This window comes from Triturus cristatus, chromosome 6 (genome assembly GCF_964204655.1).
Source record: "Triturus cristatus chromosome 6, aTriCri1.1, whole genome shotgun sequence".
NCBI classification, from domain to species: Eukaryota; Metazoa; Chordata; class Amphibia; order Caudata; family Salamandridae; genus Triturus; species Triturus cristatus.
Window position 1 is genome coordinate 1,472,565,956 of NC_140589.1, and position 17,569 is coordinate 1,472,583,524.

The 17,569-nt window shown below is 44.2% G+C and overlaps 1 protein-coding gene across 4 annotated transcripts in view; it reads right to left on the minus strand.

Moving 5' to 3' along the window:
* The window catches only part of EHBP1 (EH domain binding protein 1), a 2,118,711-nt gene that overhangs the window by 1,816,561 nt on the left and 284,581 nt on the right, over window positions 1–17,569 (minus strand). For all 4 annotated transcript variants that reach the window (XM_085612564.1, XM_085612565.1, XM_085612563.1 and 1 more), the window contains exon 4: window positions 624–677. In XM_085612564.1, the coding sequence (XP_085468690.1) occupies window positions 624–677 (54 nt within the window). The remainder of the gene's footprint in view (window positions 1–623; window positions 678–17,569) is intronic.

Below are 17,569 nucleotides of genomic sequence, written 5' to 3' on the forward strand. Positions count from 1 at the left end.
CAGGGCCACACAGGGTGAAAGTGTGTGGTGCAAAATGTGGGAATACAATTAACACGGGAAGAGGAAGGCCGTAAAACACAGGGATGGTGGATGGGTAGGACTCATCCAAAATGCGTTTTGTAGGATTTGTAATTGTGTTAGCACAGAAATGGCAAACTAGTAGATTACCTGCTTTTCTATGTGCTGTAGCACACTAGCTGTGCCTGTGCAGAGGCAAGCACACTGCTTTGACTTCGAAGATCACGCCCATAATGCAGCTCTCCCTCCCATAGTCAACTTTGGTTTGATGCATGGTTATACAGAAATCCTTATATTTCAAATGTTTGGTTTAGCAGTCAACGCCACTGTTTGCATTGCATTGCAGAAAGAAAACAATGTCTGGGGTGAGAAAACATTTTGACATCAGGAAAAAGATCCAATACTCAAACATATTTACACATGTTGGGTCTGATTTAGATTCTGTCACAAACATGACGGCTATCCCGCCCACCTTGTTACAAGTGCCATAGACAGAGTAACACGCCCTCAAATTCTAAATCAGGCCCTTAGTCTTTTAAAAGCACTTCACGCTAATAAAGCCAAAATATGAGAGTTCGAAGACTGCCATACTGCATCTGCCTTACATTTTCGATGACAAACGTCCATTCTTTGTCTTCAAACTCCTCTGCATGGGGATCCTGAAACAACAGATTTTATTCCTAGTTAGTAAACACAGAAATAACCTGGAAGTGCGACAACAGCAAAACAGTTAAGGTAGGTTTATTACTTATGCGAACAAACACCTAATTCAGCAATGCATAACCACAGGATATATTTATTTGAAAGGTTTTATATAGTGCTGGCTAGACCCGTGGGTATCAGAGCGCTTTACAAGAGCAGAGGCAGTAAAATAAGTATAAACAATTGTTCACAGATAAGTCTAAACAGTCAAATAAAACACAACAACTTGATTTAGATAAAAAGGGACGGGTACAAGCAAAATACATGAGGGGGGGCATAAAGAAAACACAGTCAGTTACAGCAGCACAATTGGTTTGGAAATCAAAAAGGGGGCGGACAGGGTAGTTAACATTGGTGGAGGGAGGAGCCAGTTTTTCAGCGGTAGTAAAAACGCAAAAGAGGGGCTAAGCAAAAAAGCGAGGTGGGTGGCCCGAAAATCTGGAGGATTGACCAGGTATGAGTGGATATAGAATAAATGGGGGAGAGGACTAGTGGGGGATGGAAGGAAGAGGGAGGGGGACATAAGGGTAGGGATGGGGAGGAAATATGTGGAAATGGGGAGGGGTTAGAGTGGAAGATGGGGAACTGAAAAGATGAGGCTGAATAATAAAGTTGGGGGGGCAAGGAGGGAGATTGGATAAAGCAAAAAGGAACATTAATACAGGGGGAGAGGAGAGAGTAGAGTCTGAAGAGAGATTATGGACCAAAGTATTTGTTGAGGAGTTGGAATTTGAGGTCTTTTTTAAAGCTGAAGTAGGAGGGGTTGCAGCGCAGGTCCTTAGAGAGTGAGTTCCAGATGTTAGAAGCGTTCCTGGAGAAGGAGCAAGATTGGGTATATTTCTTATTAAACAGAAGTGGGATGAGGAGGAGAGTATTGGTGCTTCTCGTCAGTCGAGCGCACCCTGCTTTGTTGAGTTTATTAGTAAGGTAAAGCGGGGTTTGTTGGTGAAGAGCTTTATGTGTAATGCATGCAGTCTTGTAGAGGCATCTGCCTTCAATGGGTAGCCAGTTGAGGGCTTTGAGGGTCGGTGAGATGTGATCAAATCGCTTGCAGTCAGAAATGAATCTGGCCGCCAAGTGGAGAATGGATCTGAGGAAAGTTAGGTGAACTTTAGGGGTTCCAGTGAGGCTAGCACTACCATAGTCAAGTTTGGAGAGAACATGCGGTTGTACAACCCATTTGAAATCGTCTACGGGAATTAAGGGTTTAATTTTTTTAAGGTGACGGAGAGTGGAAAGGGCTCCTATGGCGGAGTTTTTTATGTGGTCATTCAGGGTAAGGTTTTTGTCTAAGGTGAAACCCAGTGATTTGGCAGAGTTGGAAAAGGAGAGCGAGCAGTTAAGTGCGTTGAGGTCAGAGATCCAGCTTTGGATGGGGAGTCGGTTATTTTTTGGGGAGAATAGAATGATTTCAGTTATTTTTGAGTTCAGTTTTAGGTGGTTAGAGAAGAACCAGTCTTGGATCTTGCTCAGGATGTTATTGAGATGAAGTATGTCGGAGTGGGATCGAACCTTGTAGTAGAATTGAGTATCGTCAGCATTGAGGTGATAATTGATTCCAGCTCATTTCAAAATGAGGGTGAGGGGTTCCATGAAGAGGTTAAAGAGGGAGGGGGAGAGGATAGAGCCCTGGGGGACGCCCAAGGAGACAGGTGTAGGGCTGGAGAAGCAGTCTTTAATTTTGATTTGTTGTGTTCTGTGTTAAAGGAAGGAGGAGAAACAATTGAGGACCAGACCATTAAGGCCGAAGCGAGCTTCGAGTGAGTTCAGTAAGGCAGCGTGGTTAACAGTGTCAAAGGTTGTTGAGAGGTCAAGGAGAATAGGAATGCAGGATTAGTCATTATCGAGGGAAAATTGAATATCATCAATAATGTTAAGCATAGCGGTTTCAGTGCTACAACCTTTTCTGAAGCCGGATTGAAGGAAGTCAAGTAAATTGAAATTCCCTATATGTTTGTCCAATTGAAGCAATGCACATTTCTCAAGGGCTGTAGAGAGAAGAGGGAGGTTGGAGATGGGGCAGAGGTTGTTGAGATCGTTGGGGTCAGCAGTGGGGTTTTTCAGAATGGGAGTGATTTGACCAAGTTGAAGGGAGTTTGGGACGCAACCAGTGGCGAGGGAGGAGTTAGTCCATGAAGGGGCAATGATGTGATTACGTTGGTGAATGAGGTTAGAAGGGAGAGGATCTCGAAGGTGCAAAACATTGCATAGCTGTTAGCTTTCTAAGGGTATCCTCTTTTGAATGCAGGAAACAATAACCCTAATGTATTATGGCTGCCAATCCTCTTATGAATGTGCTTACCAAGCCCATTTCTAATCATAGTGTCTCGATCGGTGCCATCGTATTTAAGGTGGAAATAGAACGCAGAATTTTACCCTCAAGCGTATGCATAAAGTGTCAATTATCTATTTTTACTGTGTCTAGACCATCTAACAGGGTTGCAGAATTTTTCATTTTATATACAGTTAAAAGATGGTTAAAGTGCCTTCGACCATTTGCTCCATGTACAGTAGCAAGTGAATTTGTGAGGGCCATTGGCCTTGTCACCAAATGTGCAGTATGCTCACTGTCTGCTGTGAGAAGGTGGCTTGTTATATGCTGTCCACTAGTTAAAGTGGCCACCCTGTACCAATCCACACGACCCTTATAATGTATGAGGTCAAACATAACCTTTATGAACGCTATCCTAGTGGAAGCAATGGAGAGCAGCCTTCAGACTTAATCTTGAAGGAATGTAAAGCAGCTTGTTTTACCAGAATAGCACCTCCTAAATGCCTAAATGAAGGAGAACCACACAGTAGTTCTATATATCTATATAAATATGTATTTATTAATAGAACACTCTCTACTATCCTCTACACGAGGATAGAACACAAAGCACACAATACTGGATCAATAGAACAGTTGTAAGCAGCATAATACATAGTGGGCTCCAGGGAGAGACCGAACCATATACTAAAATAGTGGTATAACAATCACGACTTAACTAGACACAGTACCTAGAGCACGTAGAATCGCTGGGACCCCAAGGAACCACCCAAGGTGATGACACTGGAGACCCATGGAGGACGGGTGCAGTGAGGAAACACGACCACATGCTCTGTACAACTCTATGGGAAAGTCGCGGTTGTAAAGTTAAAGTTTAAGGACACTTCCAGGAGGACTTTGATCAAACCATTTATAATTTAAGAGTTTAAAGAGCCACCCCACCCGTGGATACCGTAGTACCAGAGTTACCTAACCCAGGGAAGCCGGGTGCATAGGTCTGAAGTGGTGTCGGAAACTCTCGTCGTTCTCTATGGAAGGAAGTGAAGAAGTACTGCTGCAGTGAAGGTGAAAAGGGTCCGGTGGAATCCAAGCCTGGATTCTGGATGGAAGGAACCTGAAAGCAGAGAGGACAGAGTCTGGGTCACTTCAGAGTGACCAGGGGCTCGGGAGACAAATGCCCACCGATGTCAGGTGCTTCAGGTGCAAAGAAGGGATGTTTGACTCTGCAGCCACGAGGACTAGGATACGTCGAGGACGACCATGAGCCGGAGGTGAGCTGTCCCACGAAGGATGTCGAGTGCTGACGGGCCGGTGACCGGCGGGAGCACCAACAAGCCTTGGCAACAGCAACCAACGCAGGAAGGTTAAACAGGTTGCGGTGTGGACCAGCAAGGTCCAGGGGACTCACCAAGCAATGGGGAGTCAGGGCACGTCTGGAGCAACCAGAAAGCCCAAGAACAATCAAGATGACCCTCAGGAGGACCCACAGGCCGAATGACCAGGAGTTGCGAGGGGACCTTGAGCAAGTTTGCAAAGCACCAGCCCACGGAGCACATGGTGGGAGGAGGCCGGAGTTCTTTGGTGCAAATACTGCTCAGGGTCAGGACTACATGGAGTTCAATGCACAAGCTCGGGAATCGCCAACAAGGATATGCACTTGCAAATGGACACTGTGCACAGGGGTTCGGGTTATGCAGCCCCCACAAGAGATACTGGCCTCACCCTAGGTGAGAGAACCGATTGACCTCAGGGACCTTCAGAAACCCACCTCCTGTGTTGCTGAAATCTTCGGAGTCCGCAGGAGCTCAGGCGCAGCAGACCGGTCAGTTGCGTTTTAGGTGCCTGCAAAGCAGGGGAGTGACTCCTTCACGCCAAGGGAGATTCTTAAGTGCACCACAGGTCCTGCACGGAGCCCGTATGGAGCAAAGGCACAAACTAAGCTTCTGATGGAAAGGGGGACGAAGTCGAGCCTAGTCGAGGTCCAGCGAAGTCCAAGTGTCCAGACAGTCGAATGTCAGTGGTTTCTTCTTTGTAGAATCTTGTCCACGTAAAATCTAATGTCCTGTAGCCAGGTATTCCATTCTATACACATGGGAGAGGGTTGGACAGATTCAGGGGACCCTCCTAGGGGAGGGGCAGGACAGAGTGGTGGCTACACCCATGTCCTTTGTCAAAGTTTCGCACCAGAGAAGGAGAGATCTGGTTTGAGCTGGACTATGCACAGGGACACCAAATGTGCCCCCAGTGCAGACTTTCAGGCACTCTCAGAGTGCACCCGCCCAGCCCTAATACACTAAATCCTGTCTGGGAGGAGGTCATACCTCCCTGTGACAGGATACCTATTGTGCTGCCTTCCTCTGCTCGAGCTTGGCTCAGCAGCAGGAGGGCAGAAAGGTGTCTCTGGTCGGCAGCATCCATTTTGTGCTGTCAGGGTCGAGAAGGCTGGCACTGGTAAGACCAGTGATCCACGAAACTCGCTTCAGAAGGGTGGAATCATACCCCCCCACACCAGTTACTGATGTGGAGGTATGATTCCAAGGTGTTTTATACCAAACTCGATATGTTTCTATGCAGCTGTTTTCAAGATAGCATTTACCACGAGGTTATACTGCACTTCTACTATATGTCCGGCTGAGTCACAGACAACCCAGGAGAATGGTCTCCGAAGGCTGCAGAGAGGCTCTGCTCATTTAGGAGCAACCTCTCACATAAAACCCAGCGCCCTGCCTTCAGGATTGTTAAGGCCTGCTATAGGGGTGACTTATAAGTTTTAAGTGTGGTGACTATTTGCATTGCCTTTCATGGGTGGCATAATACATGCTTCAGCCCATGGGAGGCCTCTGGTGTACCTATGCCCTGGGTACATGTGTACAATATACTAGGGACTGATAAGGGTACCCTAGTATCCAATCTGGAGAGTACCAAAGTACATATATGCCAATTTAAGGGAGAAAGCAGATAGACTGGGGTCCTGAATAACAGGATCCCAGTCAGACTAGTCAAAAACAGTGAGACATCAAGCAAAAAAAGTGGGGGTAACCACAAAAAGCAGATACTACTTTCCTACATCTGCCAAATTGGCAGTGGCGGTTTTCCCTAGGTAGGGGTAAGAGTTAACTGTTTCCAGGGTAATTCTATCTAGACGCCAGTTATAGCTCATACTTGCATGACAACCCCTTACACAAAACTTCATAACCTTACTTGTATTTATATTACCTTTTAAAAAACGAGTCTTGGCATATGATGATAAAAGGTAATGACGATTCAGTAATCCTTTAGGTGTCAGATCTAATAAAACAGTATCATCTGCATAAAGTAGCATACCCATGAGAAAAGACCCCAACTTAGAAGCATCTCCACCCACACAACCCATCAATTCAGACAGGTCAGGAATATATCATGAAAATGTAGAGGCGCCAATAGACATCCTTATTTTAAACCATTCCTGGTGTCTGTTTTTGTTGTAATGCCACGCTTGCTTCCAAGCATAATATGACACCATGTGGAGTTACACAGGGCAATAATAAGTTTCAGGAAACTCTGAGGGATGCCCATAGTGATACTTTTTCTCCATAAGGTGTGCCTGTCCACGACGTTGAAAGCGGTGGAAAAATCAATATATGCTGCATAGACAGGCATACCACTCCTATGAGCATACTTTTCCAGAATTAGATGTATTGCAGTTAATTTATCTAATGTGGAGCAATTTAGTATAAACCCAGCTTGTTCCAAAGGCACTATTTTCTTTTTCTCTACCAAATCCTGAATATTATTTAAGATACACTTTGCCAGTGGCATCAAGCAGCATAATTTGCCTATAAATACTTGGGGCAGTGATTGACCCTTTTTTATGTAATTAGAGGATGATACTCCCTCTCCATGAGTCAGGAATCTCTCCAGTGGAGAAGCAATATCTAAAGAATGCATTCAAATGACTAGCCCATGGATCTAGCCCTAGCTTTATAATAGTTATGCACCTGTGCTTCTAGAATTACTGAGACTTTTTTTCACCTGTAACCTCCCTGGACAAAAGGAGGCAATAGCTTCCATATCTGCAGAGCGATTATCAGTAGAAGCAGTGCCAATAGAATTATTCTCCAAGTTATTTGGAGCATAGAGGGAAGAAACCACATACACACTGAGCTAGGCTTTGACCTAACCATGAGTCAGTATAGCCTACCCTTGAGTACAGAATAAACCCCACTATTCTCCTCTTAATTAGTGCTCACTCACAACTAAACTATTAAGGAATTCCTAAAAGCAAAAACCTTGGCGCCACCTTTACAATTCCACAGACACTACACCTAACTCTAGTTCTGAAAAAAATTTAATATCTTCAAGTAAAATACACAGCATCAAGAGAAATAAATCATTAACAATATTTAATATTGGACCTTTGTGGGGCGTCCCCTGGAAGATGCCAATCGGACACACAGCTAGAGCGCTCCGCAACCCCGGAAAAAAATCCCGCTGAATCCTGTCATGGGGTGCCACACTCCAGGACAATACTGTTCGGGGCTTTAAGTGGGCCGGGTCTCACCGGTGCAGAGCATAAGCAGTTTTTGAAAGGGGGCCTCGAAACTGGTCTCTTTTGGGCGCAGTTTTGTGCCCTGGCACAGGCGGTCCATTTCTTTCCGGACTGCAGTGACAGCAGCAAGCCAAACTGATGTGCTCACACTGCTCACTTCTCACTAGTGGAGAAGTAACGTCATGACGTCATGCCAGGTGAGCGTGTAGGGGAAGGGAAATCTTTTTAAGAGAGTCATTTTCTCTCTGGATTTCCATTCTCTTTTTGAAACTTAGGAGCAGCAACATTGTCGTCGTGTCACCACGGCTTTAAGTGGAAGCTTTTTCAGTATTAGATACAAGCCAAAGTTGCTGCTTATTTATCTTATGCAACTAACAACCATTGACAAAGCCAATAGCCCTGACTTGTGTTATGTTAAAAGAATTTGTAAAGCGCGCGTACACCAAACGGTTTTATGGCATGATGTTACTTGCTGTATTATATAATCTGGATGCAATGACAGAAACAGCAAAATAAAAGCACAGATTTTTAGCTTAGTTGTTTTTAAACAACGCTCTTAATTACATTGGCCACGCCCCTTTGAGAGACCCCCAGTTTTTTCATCCCACTTAAAGCCCTGATCCTGCCACATAAAAAACGCCTGTGGCCTGATCGGTGGTGTCCGGGTGCTGAGAAGTAATGGTGCGGCCTATTTGCTGCGCTGGTGAATTCTGCAGCCTGCTGGGCCTGATGCAAAAGACCCTGCCTTTGATGGAAGGGAAGGCGGCCTGGTGGTCCGTGGGCTCGTGGTGCCGTCAATGGGGATGGTGGAGAGGAGCACGACGTTCTGTTGGGCGCCCAGGTGAGAAAGACAGCTAATTGAGATGCCGCTTGCATGCGGCTGGGGAAGAACGCCATCCAAGCCTGTTGGAAATGTCCTGCTGTTGGAGAACGGGCTGATCGCCGTAGCACTGCCTGGAGCGGAGGAGGTGCTAGGGATTGATGCTGACCCACATCTGACAGTCGGCACCCTGGGGTTTGGAGCAAAGCAGACAGCCACAGAGGTGGAGGAATTATGCAGCTGGAATCTGCAAGGACCGGACTGCCTGGGCCGATGGCAGCGACTTCTTTCCTTAGGGTCATGGTGAGGGAGGAGGCCTAAACATCTGAGAGTAGACCTTGCACATGGAGTGAGAGCCTGCCATGAGGTGGAACCGGGCAATGTGTTGCAGTGGGCATGTGGGCCCTTGGCTCCTCTCTCCCTACCAATGGAAGCCGGTATAGACGAGGAAAGAACGTGGTTGTATTCCATGCCACGTGGAGGCCAGGGTCGTGACATCGCAACAACTAGAGTCTTGAGAATGGGGCTTGACCATTAGGTCAGTGAGAGGCAGCTGGAAGCTGAGCAATCCTGATCTGGAGAGGCACCCCCTTGGCATGGGGGGGGGGGGTAGTGGTGAGAACAGAGTGGATGTGATCATATCCCCCCACCAACATTTAATTCTGGCCTCTGGCAATTGTAAAGGATAAGGCCGCCAAAGGCCCCAGGGCAACACCATAGTGCAGAACACCATGCTGTAGGGGCTTTGCCACAAGGGCTGCCAGACTGCTGGAAGCCATACAGGGCTCAAATACTGCGCGGGAGGGGAAGATTGATGCGGTGGCCATAGATGTGAGTCTTCTTCATGCAGACCTCCGCAAAGTGACAGAGTCATCACTGCTGAACACTCCACTCTATAACAGACCTGCAGACGGAGGTAATGTTACTTAAGGCACAGGTGACCCGCCTGGTGGCTACAACTGAGACTTGGAGAAAAGAGTGAAGGATGCTGAGGGCCGTTCCTGGAGGACCAACTTCAGATTACTGATGTTTTACGTTATAAGCAGAGGGTGCCATAATTGAAAGCTTCCTGGAGGAATGGCTAAAAAGCAAACTAAATTTGACAAGCCAATCAACCATGTTTGCAATTCAGATTGCACATAGGCCGTTGGTGGTGAGGCCTCCATTGTGGCACTCCCGAGAGCCATTTTTGCCAGGGTCCTTAAATTACAGGACATCATCCTGAGGGCTGACCATGGGGCGGGTGAGTGTTGCTATGAAAACCACAAAATTGCCATCTTCCTAGACTATAAACTAAATGTACCGACCCAGAGAAAAACCTTCATGGAAGTTAAACAAAAACTTAAGAGTGATGAACCTTGCATACATGCTGATGTACCCAGCCAGCCTTCGAGTGATCACCAATGGGAAGGCGCATTTCTTTGAGAAACCGGAGGAGGTGTGGGCTTGGTTAGAGTTGTGAGATTGGGCTCCTGTAGCTGAGCTAGGAATGCCTAGGGCGGACCGTGGCAGCAGGCGGAGGAGGCTACATCCTGGCAGTGGCTCTCTCGGAAGGGAAGCCTGGGAAGACCGACTCACGCTGAGGGTAGTGGTACAACCGGACAATACATTAAGCAGGAAACAAGAGAGCAGTGCAGAGGGGAAGCAAAGTATGGAGAATGACAGTATGCTTGATGTTTTGCACATGAAGCCTGAGACAAACAGTGAACAGTTGCATTGTTGGGAGGGGGGGTGGGGGGGGGGATAAATGTACATATATGTTTTTGTTGACAAAGGAGGGGACTACTGCAGACAGGGGTGTGGGTTGCTGGTATATTTAGATAGGGCTGATTAGGATAGCTGGATTGTGGTCTCTGGCTGGTGCGAGACTGGGCATCTACGACTCGACAGATAAGGTGAGGACGACTGTGAAACATGGGGTCATGCAGGAGTTCGCCAACACATGCTGCACACAAATCTAGTGCTAGAAGCACTCTTGTGGTTTGACACCCTGTGATTACCTTTGACTACCATTATTTTAATTGACTTTGGTGTGTTATTTTATCCTAGCCTGAATGTAAGATGTCCTGCATATGCCTGTTTCTCCTAGAAGGCAGCCTTGCCAAGAACAGAACGTGTAGGATATATATGAGAGAGAGAGAGACAGAGACAGAGAGAGAGAAAGAGAGAAAAGAGATCTCGAAGTGCAGTGTTATGAGCAGTGGTGCACAAATGTGCTTTGCGTTGTACATTGAGAGATGAAGTATGTGATGCTATGAGCAGTGGTACACAAATGTGCATTGTGTTCTACATTGGTAGAATTATTAAGTTCTTACTATTGGCTTTGACATAGTCTCATGTCATCCTGAATTCTGACTCTGCCTGGCTTGAGCTGTATCTGTGTGCACAGCCACACTTGCAAGTTGTTTGGGTAAATCACATTCAAGGATTGTTTTTGTGAGAGATTGTTTAATGTACCCTGGAAGGCTTTCGTGAGCTTCAACAAGATAAAGGCCGGAACATACGAGACTGTAGAGGGAACGTGGGAACTCCTTCCTGCCATGGAATGCTTGCTTGGAAGCTGGCCAGTCCTAATAAGATTCCTTTGGCGCAGGGAGGAAATTCTCGAACCTTCTAGTGCGAGTTTTGAGACTATAAAGCTGGGGTTTGTTGACAGTTGAGTTTGGGTGCTCACTTACATAGTAGACGTACTGAGGTAAGACAAACGGAACTTGAGTCCCGATCGAGATTTCAAGCCAGCTGTGAACGGGCCCCCCAGCGAGAATTGGCAAGGATGTCGAGTGAACGATCGGGTGAGGTGACTTGTTTCTGACTAGTGTCATTGTGATGCGTGGTTCCAGTAGCTGTGGTACTTTGAGGTGTTTGAGCTTGAATTATTGCCATTGTGATGTGTGGCCAGTGGCTTTGATCATTTGACGTGTTTTCTTTGTGATGTGTGACTGAGTCGAGTGCACATCCAAAGTAATCATTTGATGTATTTAGCGTACATAAATATCTTTCTGATCTCTTGCAGGACGTCCCATTATATTTGCTTGAGTGTTATCTCATATTATTTGCTGCTTGTTTATTCATGGTATTATTCATGCACTGTTACATTTACCAAGTGTGTTATTATTGCTTGCATATAAACATATATTTCTCTAAAATATTTTTATGTTGTTATTTTGACATCTGGGAAAGCCTTTCTGTTGGAGAGCATTGTGTAAAACAAAATCCCAAGCCTTATTCTCAAAAAAAGAGTTCTTGCATTTTGTAAAATAAAACCCTTTTCTAAAGGTGTTTGTTTTGTGTTAGGTCTCCTGCTTCGCCCCGTGGGTTTGAGCCACCGTGTGGGAGATTCTGTATTATCTGAAGGCGAAGCAAGACAGCATAAAAGGTAGTCACTTGAAATGTCAGTGGGATTGGGGGGTTATGTAAAGCGGCACAGAGTGTTGTCCTACATGTGGAGACAGGGGACACACAAAGCATGACTCCAGGTAACACATGTGATAGATGAGAAAGATGGTAAATTAAGGAAGAAATGGAGGAGCCAGCTGTACTCATCTACGTATTCAGCTTATGCCCGCGGGGTGTCTGTGTGGGTGGCTCCTGGAATACCATTTAAATTGCAATACTGGTGGTAGATTTAACGTGGTCCAGAGAATGCTGGATGGCGTGGAAATCTGCTTAGTGTATGCCCCTAATAGCGATAAAGATTTCTATTGCAGAATGCAGGCGGTGTGGACATCTGGAGGGATACGTACTCAACAGCACAGGAATGATCCTCGACGCATGGACAGGGTGCTAGGGACTGAAACTATGGCTTCTACTGTGTTACCAAACAATTTTAGTGGTTCCACGACTAATCAATATAACAAGTGGGAAGAGACGAAAGTGCTGATGTGTCCCTTCCAGTGCAAAAACTATGCTTTAAGGCTATTCTCACTTTGCATGTGTAATGTACAATGCAGCACACATGCAAAGTTGGAAAATCAAGAAGAAATAAAAACAATTCTCCTTGTTACACCTGCCTCGAGAAGACAACATTTTGGTGCAAATTCCCATCTACCAATGCTTGATGATAGGTATTTGGGTCAAAAGCTATGGGTGGTTGCATGGGAACGTCCATGCCCTATCCATTGAAAACCCCTTGATACAAAGTAATGCAAAGCAGCACATAGCACAACTTAGTGTTACTTTATGATATTATCCAACGGCAACTTTGTGATACTATCCAATGTAAATCATCAATAGTTGCCATGTTAGGGCATGTGACATGCCTTTCTGGAAAAAACCATGGTCAGGGGTCATGTGATATCACTTCCTGTGATGTCATTAAGTTCAACGGGTATGTGCTATCACTGGCATTTTGGTGAATCGACAGCTAAGATCAGGCTTGAAAAATCTTGAATTAATATCTCAACCACGTCTTCGATTCCACTGGGCCAAGAAAAAGAATGTCCACATTTCCAAAGGCCTTTTTTCCCAACCTCATTTAAGATTAGGAAAGTTTGTGATCAAACTGTGGCAAACAAAAAAATATATTTTCAACAACAACGACTAATCCTGTTAATGTGATAAGATGTCGTCCGCCTTTACCGCAGTTACCCTTAAACTATACAAACATCTAAGTCAGCCTGTTGGCAAACTCAATAAGGAAGTTTGCAGAGAATCACTTCAAACCAAGAATGTCATGGGATATCCATCAAAGGAGGAAGCGCACACCCTTCTTCTGATAAATCATTTCTAGCAGCTCAGAACATTGTTCCCAGTGAGGAAAAAAAAAGTCCAACATATCTCTTATAAACGATCCAAACAGCTGTCAATATTGCTTCAAGCAGAGATGATTTTTGTCATAAAATGTTTGGATAGTGAGAAAACAAAATCATTTGTTTCCATGCTTTAATGCCAGTGCTTTATTATGAACTGGCTCAGGCTCATGTATGCCTTAAAATGAACTTATACATTTCATTTCTAAACTGCAGTATCTGTTTTATAGTCACCTAAATTGAACATGCACTCTAATGTGTATGCTAACTTTTCCTGTATCACAAAGCCCAGAAGCCATTTTATTCAGAATGCAGTAATAGCCTCGTTTTGAGAATTGGCGGCACAAAGTGTGAATAGTAGAAAATAGTGGAGTCAGCGCATTTCTATTTCTGTATCTTGGCTTCAAGGACTTTTCACATGTATTTTTATGCGAAGATCCTGCAATCTGCTCATTCGTTCAAGTAACAGTTTCAATCATGTGCTCATGTTTCCCCTGATTTGCATTGCCTGAATAAAAGTGTGCTCAAAATCGATGGTTTTTAGCACTGGATGCCCCAACTGGATTCTGAACACACAAAAGATGATGGGAGGATGCTTGCAAGAAGTCTAACTACTGACAATCGCTTGGGGTACCACTCCAACACCTCGTTCTTTTGCACACCATGACACCTCAGATTAGAGACAGTTCCGTGCAAATCAGTTTTGAGCTGGCCTGGACTTTCAGGCTATACTGTTCCCATTGGAGCAGGGTCAAGACTGATTTGAATATGGCTGGGTGCAAAAATTGCGGTTGCCGTGATGAGGAAAATAATGATGGACTGAGATGTGGCCAGAGTAATTACCAGAGACTTACTTTTTCAAGCATTCCATCCATCACTTTTTTGTATACTTTAGTGCCTCACCCTAAGTGTGACAAGTGTGCCTACACGTAGGTCCCTTGCACACTGTCACTGGAAACAAGCTATACCTGACTGATGAGCCCTAATTAGGTTGCTTGTGTTCCAGTTCAAGGATGACCCGTTTCCGTTGGAACAGGATCAAAACTGATTTGCATATGGCTGGGGTCAAAAACTAAGGTGACCTGGTGTGCAAAATAACAATGGACTAGGATGCATCCCAGGTAATTACTAGTGACTGAGATTAATTCAAGCATTCAATCCATCACCTTTTTGTATAGCAACTGGATTTAGGGCCAAAGCCCTAGTCCGTTGAAATGACAACTGTCATACCTTATTTGCTTGTAACTGGCTATTTTTGCATTAAACATATTGAACTTTTAGGCATCACCAAAATATTGTGTTTCATTTAAAATAGTCCACATTTTCACCACCATTGCAGTTACAGTATGGGGCCTACATTTTCCTCTTCTCCGTGTTTTTTAAGTATAGTTCAGGACTCTGCTTCCCCAGAGCTGCACTGTCCATCAGTTCTACAACAGGATAAGCTTAAGTGTGAATCAATCTCACAATAGTAAAGTAAGAGCCTCAGAGATCTGACTGGTCAACAGCGTCAATACCTAATCTGAGCGTAGGACCCTCCTCAATCCTTGATGTACTCTTGTTGATGCAAGGAATCATACAGGTGATATTCTAGGCTTTGTCTGAATCAACATACTCATTTAAACTATCAAAACACGTTTCCTCTGAGTTGTATAAAGTCATTAGCTGCTTGCATGCACTTATTCAACCTGTTTCACCTGCCCCAGAGACCCATATTGAAGATGAAGCACTGGGAGGGAGTGTGAAGTCAAGAAAACCCCACATTAGGTTCAAGCAATAATTCAGAATTTCCCCCACTCAGAATCAGTTATTGGTGTATGTGTCATTTAAGCCAATGCTAATCAGATCTCGGTCCCATCGATATGGTGCTCCATGGCCTATGAATCATAGGATTCAATGTAGATTTGGTTTCAAAAGACTATAAAAAGAAATCGCCCCTCGGGACTTCGATAGTTATTCTAACACTTTCAAAAGTGAAAAAAAAACTCAGAAAAAAAATGTTGTATATTGAGGAAAGACATCTATTAGAATCAAATCCTTATCAAGAGACATGTAACAGGATGAAAGTAATAAATTCCAAAACAACAAACTTGCAGCAAAACGTGAAAATGTTTACCTTACATCTACCTTGTGTAAATTGATTTGATTTTTTTAAATCATAACAGTATCCTGTTTATTTTGGATTCTCGTTTCTTCAATGTTGCATAATGTGTGGGCATCTCTTGCCACACAAAGCATGTACACTGGTCTTTTTGAAGCTATTGCTCTGAACAGTTGTAGCATAGGTCACCGTACTCTGAATAGTTTCAAAAAGGAAGATGCTCTATTTCCAGAGTTAACCGTTCTAAAACCCCAAAATGAATAACATAAATCACAGCAAAAAGGATGGGAAGGGCACACCACAAAGTTACCACACTAAAACAGAGGCCATTCTTATTAATATCCTGCAGTTAAAGTTCGAAATCCACGAGTCAAGAAAAACATATTTTTTTAAATCTTTTTATTAAACAATAAAGAGATGACAATTTGCATATAATTCGATGGTGCGGATCACGTTTCACAATTCGTTCATACAATTCACCTTTGTACAGTATTTTTCATTGAACAAGAGCGGAGGACCAATTACGACATGATGGGATCCTCCGAAGAGGGGACAGTTGGTGGGACACATATGTTACCACGAGAGTCATAACACTTACTCCATATAGAAATCCACTTTTTTGGGTATCCCCTCGCAACAAACAGATTTTTCCCGTATCGTACACCAATCCATGTCAGCTCCTCACGCTTTCACTGTGGGCGGTACTCTCGCCCCCCACAGCCTAGCCAGGTTTTTTTTGGCTACCATTAAGCCCAGGGTGACCCATATTCTATCGTTACTGTTTAAGTCAGTAGGGTCCCAGACATTCAAAAGACATCGCTTAGTCTCCGTTCTCATCTCTAGGCCGAGGACCTCGCCAATTCAGTCATGGACCCCCTTCCAATACTTTTGAATGTACACACATTCCCACAATATATGTATAAATGTACCAGCCTGTCCACATTGCCTTCTGCACCCACCATCGTCAGCTCTGCCCATTCTGACTAGCTGGAACCCCGTAATGTAAATTCTATGGAGGATTTTCAAATGGACCAGCCGCAGTCTAGAGACGATTGCGACCTCTCGCGGGGAGGCTAATGCCTCTTGCTACTCATCATCATCTAGTTCCAACCCATCTCCCTCCCAGTATGCACGTGCAACTTGAGGGGGTCTGGGGCGTTATTGACCAGTTTTTATAAATCAAGGACACCGCTTTCGTTTGTAGGTACCCATCGAGCAATCTATCTTCCAGCGGCGAGGACTCTGGGGGAGTTTCCCCCTTTGTCAACCGCGATGTTAGTGCAAGTCTCACCTGCAAATATCTAAAGTATTCTGTATTGGCTAGGTCATACTCTTGCTGCAGGGTGGCGAACAACACCACTTCCCCCTTTTTCCATAGGTCGCCAATTCTCGTGATCCCAATCAAGTCCTACTTGTCAAATCCATTTGAGCTCCCCAGGGTGCCCAACTGCTCCAAGTCCCATAGGGGAGTAGCCTGTGCAAGCTTCTTTTCCCACCCCAAGCTGCCATTGACTGTATGCCACACCTGCACTGAGTGCCTGGTTGAAGAAGAACATATTTAATTCTATAAGTATTCTTTATTTATTATCACAAAATGATGGAAAGCACAACCAACACATTTCGCCCCAAAGAACAAGCTGGACTTCTTCGGGCTGTCATGAAACAAAACAAACATACTTTACAAATAAACTCAAGGAACACAAATTACAATAATTAAAAAGTGCTATACAATACTAAATGTATCTAGAAATTCACTCTAGGTACATTCCCACAATGGCAAGTAACCTAAAGTGAAAAAGGGACACACGCCTCGAGTAGCTGACCAATTAAATAGCACATTATCAATGTTTGGGCACCATGACAAATTGTTTTGTTTACATAAGTAGTGTTGTACATTCCAACACATAACCTGAAATGGGATGACCACTTTCACTCACTAAAAATGTAATCTAATGTAGAAATTGGAGCCGTAATTACATCCAGTAATAAATATGGTATTCTTCAGCACCGTTAATCTATAACCTATAAGGGCAAGATACCACCAATTGCTTTGTATGCATCTAAATTGTTATAGGTCGATCTTAGAATTTCGTGGGTGTCTTTAGAACATTATTGTTTGAAGAAAGTGGCAAGAGTCCATGCACTAAAATCTTTTAATAAACTAGTCAAAAATAAGAGTACAAATTAAATATGTTGCTGTAGCTGGAAATAAGCTGTTTCAAGAGGCCATTCATTTCCTAAAGAGTTTAAAAATAACTAGAAAGTTTTAAGAATTCAAAGGGGAAGTTGAAACATGGGCTGCTTTCCCTCTGAAAGCGTTTTTGAATTCAATAGCTTCAAAATTGTCAATTGAAAATGATATGGATTATTTAGTAAATAATCA